Raw genomic sequence first — 6,874 nt, 5'->3', positions numbered from 1 at the left:
TTTGCTGAGTTTTGCCGAATAGTACAGTCACTTGACACCAGGGATTCGAAGCCGCGCTGTGAGGCCAAAATGCCCGGCCCAGTTGGTGGCGCTTGAACCCTACTTTTACATTTGATACGGCTTTCTGGATGTGCATCTTGTAGAATCCATCTTCAATGTAAATAGAGAGACTTATTCTCTAACATTGACTGAAACTTTTCTCGTTCTATGAGCATAATAACAATCTTGCTACAAAACAACTGTTTATACCAACAGACTAGTCTACGCATAACAATAAACCTTGGTTCTTTTGTCATGGCACAAGTGCAAATTACAGCTAATTCCTTCCCATGGCGGTGCTAATTACGACCTGTCACGTTGAGTGATGGGCAGATTTACTAAAACATGGCTTACAGGGTAAAAATTGATGGTACAAACTTCAAACCTTTGTAGAAAACGGTAGCAATGTCTTAAAATGCTTGAAAAGTAAATTAAATCGTTGGAAATGTCCTGTTCTACACTCAGATGTAGTTGAATATATTGTATATGGTCTTTGTTTTGAGTTATAAGGTGATTATAGAAAAAGGTACCCTAAATTTATATGCACAAATGTGAAAAAATCAATATTTTTCACAGAGCAGGAACATGTTTCTCAATAAATCTCACTAGTTCTGAAAGGGAACATATGCCAGTATGTACTAAAAAATTTTCATGTAATTTGCGCGTTGGGAATGGTTTTCTAGACTACATTTTGTTGGAAAAATTATACATCATAATAAATTGTAATATCTCAAAATTCAGAGTATGTAACTTCATAAATGACTCATGTTTGCATTTCTATAGTTGTGTTTTCCGTATACACCAGATTTGAGGCATTTTCAAGCTTTTATGACGGAGTTAAGACAATTTTCCTACAGGACTTTGAAAGTAGTGCTCATATGCCCTGGGCCATCTTAAGTCAACAGAGTTATCACTGTGTAATTACTGCTTTTTTGCTCAAGCTGTACATTACAAAGTATAACTTATACAGTACTCTAAGCCAGGGCAGAATAGGCTAGCCTGGATGCTAGACTGCTTCCAGAGCCTTAGCATTATAGCCTGGATACCATACCCCAACCTCAAAAATCCTGCCAGACCCCTGCACGATAGATCATAGATACATGAGATCAGGCTGGGGTTTGGATACCAGGCTATTTAGCATTAGGACCATCGACTCCTAGTCATCACCTCCTTGACTCCAGGACATACATGCTCTCAAGGAAATTTGAGGATTGGGTCTAACTGAGAGGGCCTGTCCTAAAGGGGCATGTTGCCTGGTCCCTGGAGCTAGGAAGCTGGCCTGTTTTCTATGGCCCACTAGCCTGATTAAATCTCGCTTATAGCAGCCCGCCAAACAGTTACAGCCCTGGACAGCGGAGTTTGTGTTACACAGACTAATGGCCCACATGGCCCAGGAGGCAGTCTGGAATTGCATCACTTTCACATGTCACATGGTGGTCTGGGGGTTGATGACACGGTGTCCTGAAATACAATCTGTGGCCCACTGAGCCAAGCACTGTGGTTTACTTAGAGGGAGCTAGCTGCTGGGGAGGTTCATTGTGGTGGATCAGGCCTGTGGTAGACCATGCTAGGCTTGTGAAATACTTGACTGAATGTACACTTAGGAAAGGGATGATTGTTCAAGCTTTTCTGGGTCTCAATGTTTAAGCTGCTATCTATTGTTAATTGCATACATCCATTCAGATGTCTTGATCTTCCACCACCTCTACGGATGAAATGAGCGATCCCCAAGCAGCTGAAAAAAATCTCAGGCTCAATGATGTTTTATATATACAGTTACAATGTAAGTGAAAAGTTTTGAAAATGTGAATACAATATTAATAGTAGAGTAGAGTAGAGTTGAACTTCTTTTGTTGGGTAGGGATAACAGTTACACTGAAACTAAAATAAGGTCATGAACAGGTCACAAAGAAGCTCTGTCCACACTCTGTTTGCCCAAGTGCCTGCTGGTCTGCCTGTTCCCCCTTATTAGCATGGTTTCCTTGCCCATGGAGAATTTTATGTGGAAAGTCAGACCACCTCTGGAAACAGCCCCTACATGGAGTTAGTTCTAAAGGTGATCAAAGGTCTGTCAGGATTTGAAGTCTTGAAGTGTGTTTCCACCCAAAAGCTACTAGTACTAAGGCCATACCAATTTTATTGATTGGTTCACGGATTCGCTCGCTCCTATTTTTTGGAAAATAAAAAATAAAAATTACCACTCAGCAAATTTTCACCATTAAAGAGACCATTCACCAACTTTCTGCTGCAGCAGATTGGCCTTTATATTATAAGCTCCTTAAAATGTGGGCATTGTTATTGCAGTTATATTTTTCATTCATGAAAGATGGGACGAACATAAAAACTGACACTACTTTTGTAATTTTCACCGAACCAGGTTCTGTTACTGTACAGTAATGGTGTTTTTGTATTTTTTTCAAGCTGAAAACTTTTTATTCCTTATGTTTTGGATTAGCCCTTATCTTTACCCCAACCATTTTACAATTTTTTTTTTTCGCCCTGTCGCTCTCTCTCTATCTATTTTTTTGAAAATCCGTGAACCAAGAAATTAAATTGGTATGGCCTAATACAGGGCAAAACCCTGTACTGTCCTGGACTCCCCACTATTGAGTCTTTCCTCTGTAACTAGGTCACTTGTGGGCACATCTAAGTAATAGTTCAAGCATGGGCGGAGCGAGTCTATGTGGATATAGTATAGCCCCGCCCTCTCAAGGAGTTTGTTGGCATCCCCCGAGGGCGAAGCCCGAGGGATGCCAACAAACTCCGAGAGAGCGGGGCTATACTATATCCACATAGACGAGCAATCTGCCCATGATTGAACTGACTTAGAGCACAGCCATCTGTCCGAAGCATATCATAAATATTGACAAAGATTTACACTTTGAAATACGTAAAAAATATATTCTTGGGAATCTTTTGGTGTGTGATTTTTTCTCCAGCCCACATGTGGTCTTACTTTTGGAGTTCATTCAGTGGTGAGCAGAAAGCCTCCTGAGACACAACCTATACAAGACGTCTGAGACAGGTTGTCTGGAGAAATCCCTGGTGGACGGGTACCATGTGACTATTTTATCCAATCAAGTTTAACTCTGGCTTGTTTAGTGGGATTTTTGTACTATGTCAGACTCATAGAGGATTTCATTCTGGGAAAGGAGCTCCTGAAGTCATGTCCTCTTTCACCATGTTTGGTAACCAGTTTTGGGAATACGTTGGAGTAGTTATCGATACAGGTTTTTGTTCATCAACTGTTAGTGTTCAAACTGTGTCTTTGTTTTTACTTTTATAGTTAAAAAGTGACTTAAAGGGCTGTCAAGTTTTGTTCAACGTGTAGTTTCTCATCAATTTTGTTTATCAATTTATCAAGTTCTCTTTTTTTGGATCTCGGTAGACTTTCAAAAATGAGTTAGAATGTTACAACTGTCCATGTAGTTTTACTATGCTGCTTGTTGTTGTGAATACAAGATATTCCTGTATGAATTTTGTGTGGTCTCATTGTATTCCTGCTAATCTAGGTCAGATGACCCTCCCTTGAAATGTCATGTTGAAGTGGGCGTCTTGAGTATAATCTGATTTATAGCGTTGGTTAGAGAACGGCTGTCCCTTGAGAGGAGGGAAAGTCTGGCTCCTGGTTGGCTGAAACAGCATGCCAAGTTAGTTAGAGTACCTCTGCCTCAAGGGACAGAGGTGCTCTAACTAACTTCTGACCATACTATGTGGATTTCAAAGCAACAAAATCTTCACCCCTGATTGGCTGAGGACAGATGGCTGCACATCTAAATACTTATCAGGAAATCCATCATATATTATATCCCCTTTTCCATTGTTAGAAATCCCTATTTACTCTGTAACCAGTCATTACTGAAAGATCATCATATATTGTACATAGGTAAAAAGAGACTACTATCCGTAACAAACGTCAATGCTACCAACAAACTAGAGTCTGAGTGTCCATACGAAAACAGTGGTGACAGTCTAGAACAAACAAACAAACTTCCAGTTGAACTATGCATTCATAATTTGTTTTCAGACTTTCCATTGCAAAAACATGTAATGGTTAAACCAGCATGAGTGAATAAAGGGACATATCCGAATTTTTTTTTTCACACATGCATTCACATGTATTGACAATGTATAAAAATTATCCTTTATACATTCTATGAAAGATAAACATACAGTGATAGGGCTTGGAGGGACATAGTGTATGAAACATAATACACCCAGCTGTATGGTAACCTTTCTTTGACCTGGTTTGGCCACTCTGGTGGATGGCCTGATAATTCCCTGCTGGTTTCCTAATTGGGAACATCAGGATTACTCTCCAAGCAGAGGTTTAGCTCTGGTTGTTCTTTTTACATTTTTTTTAGTCCTTTTTATCAGGCTTTCTGTTTTGTATTGTATCTTGTATTGTCAAAACCTAACTTTGGCTGGCGGACTTCAAGAAACAATACAAAATAGAAAGCCCTATAAAAGCGACTAAAAGAAGACGTAAAAACAACCGGAGCCTAACCTCTGCTTGGAGAGTACACCAGGATGGCTATTCCCTGTGTTTACAGAAGAAACTGAATACTGTACCTTGTACAGAATTTCTTCTTTACTTTGTCACAATAACTTGATGATGTCAAATGCATTTTAGACATGTGCAGACACACTAACTATATTTTGTAATTGATGGAGTCTCACAGAGTCTGGAAAAAAACTTTTAAGGATAAGTAGATGTAATCAAACGTTGACTCTTGCATGGATTCTAAACACATGATGGAGAAAATGGGTGAGGGGAGAGAATGAAGATTTCCTTTGTACAGTTGTCCCATAATAGTGTAGTTGTAGTATACAGTTTTGGGAAACTGGATTCTATCTGTGGGAAGCCTTTGTCCTGTTTTTATCCACTCCTTTCAGCTACGGCCACGTGGCGCGTTGGTACACCCGATCCCTCGATCTCGGAAGTTAAGCAACGAGCGGTCCGGACAGTACTTGGATGGGAGTCCCCCACCCAAGGACGTCCGGATTGCTGTAGCCTCACGAAGTTTTCCACGAAATTGTCTTCCGGGAGGGACGTAAAACGGGGGTCCCGTGCTCGAGGAGGTGCCTCGACCACGTTAAACAGCCTCGTTACTCATACTTGGGGTACCTACTGGCTGGCAAAATACAGAAGATGATTATCATTATTATTATTATTATGATCAACTTCTATACAAACTTAGACTTTGGAAGGCAGAAGCTAAAACAGATCTCCAAGCAGATCTTGGGGTGAAAGATTGTAATGTTTTGAGCAGCCCAGCTCTTTACCCAAAATTGGGGTATACTGGTAGTGGATGTCAGAGAAACCTGTCTGGTCAGAATTTTTTTCACCAACATTCTGCAGATTAGATCTTGAATACATAGCAATGATATCTGATACACCATGTCCAGTATGTCATGGCTGGGCGTGGCTCTGCCTTGAACATCTGCTACCAATCTATTGTAAACAATGAGGGTATTATGGTATATATAGGCCTGTGTTCTCTTGAATTTGAAAACCGGCATAGGAGTAGTACAGACAGTTCCAGTTGGTGGTGCTTGGAATATATGATGTTACCCCAGGGACAGGTTTCTAGATCCAGCCCCCAGAGAACATTGTGTACTTAAGAGATTAGCCTAATTTCATGGCCAATTACTAATGACAGCACTAACAGGGACAAGATGATTCTTTCTCCATGGGAGGCCAGATTAGCCTGTAGACCAGCTTGGAAACAAAATCTTTACTTTTAGGGCTCCAAATTCTCTGAAAAGAAAGCAGCAATGATGTATTTCACATTTATTTTACAATGCTGTAACATTATGGACAGCTTACATTTCTGTACAAATCTTTTTTGCTTTGCATTCATCCTTTCTAAGGAGTACTAAACAAGATATCAAAGATCACCAAGGAACACAAAACAAGAGTGTTTCTTGTCTCCCGCCCCTATGATTACTTTCTAAGCTAACTGAAATGACGAAATAGAAACTGTGAGCCACTTATTGGGACTGCCTTAGAACTTTAAATTTTGGAGGGATCATTTAGAAACATGGTTTTAAGTCACTTTATTGCATTTGTCAAAATATGTTTCCCTTGTGAAAGTATTGTGTCAATGGAGTGTTATTTGTGATTGCATGGAAAGAGTTCAAAGATTAGTTCAGTCCTAGACAAGAATAAGAGGCTACACAAAAATATCAAATTTCTTGGTGTCACGACTATCCTCCTTTTGTGTTAGATTTTGTATTACCTAAAATACCTGTTAGAAGCAGATGAAATCTAGACAAGAGATGGAGTTATTAGGAATGTCAGGATACCTGGCATGTATCTGTAGATCTACTGAATGTTTAGTTAAATACAGCACTCTTTTGATGGATTATACCTAACGTTACATGTAGAACATACAAAAGACCAAAGGTAGAACATACACACTAAGGCCGGTTCATAGGAGGGAATTTGCGCGACATATGATGATTCCCCTAGGACAGTAGCCTAGGATAGTTTTCGGTTCACACAAACCCACTGCGACTCTCATGGCGCACCACAACACATCACACTGCAGCGCACAGCCGTGAACCCTGGTGACCAGACGAGTGTGGCGTGGGTTGAATTAAGGGTGGGAAAGGTCTCAGGCATTCGCATATGACCCCTGACCTACTGCAAAGCGAAAGTGGGCTGCCTACGACATCGGCACATTCAGTGATGCCGCAAACTGCCCAATGTCTGTCGTACGCCCAACCCTGGAGGCAACACGTGACACGTAATGCCGCTGTGCGTCACGGGGGCTGTTTACACGGACAAGCGTCACGCGCTGCTCATCAATCGCCATAGGACAGATTGCAG

General features: G+C 40.7%; 1 protein-coding gene across 1 annotated transcript in view; it reads left to right on the top strand.

Annotated features, from left to right (window-relative positions):
• Positions 1-6,673: 6,673 nt before the first annotated feature.
• LOC118432288 (NXPE family member 3-like) overlaps positions 6,674-6,874 on the top strand; it is a 968-nt gene continuing 767 nt past the window's right edge. Inside the window, exon 1 of the mRNA XM_035843825.1 lies at positions 6,674-6,701. Within this exon, the coding sequence (XP_035699718.1) occupies positions 6,674-6,701 (28 nt within the window). The remainder of the gene's footprint in view (positions 6,702-6,874) is intronic.

This window comes from Branchiostoma floridae, chromosome 15, assembly GCF_000003815.2.
Source record: "Branchiostoma floridae strain S238N-H82 chromosome 15, Bfl_VNyyK, whole genome shotgun sequence".
Classification (NCBI taxonomy): domain Eukaryota; kingdom Metazoa; phylum Chordata; class Leptocardii; order Amphioxiformes; family Branchiostomatidae; genus Branchiostoma; species Branchiostoma floridae.
The sequence above is the reverse complement of the archived record's forward strand: the minus strand, read 5'-3'. Positions and strand labels throughout refer to the sequence as shown.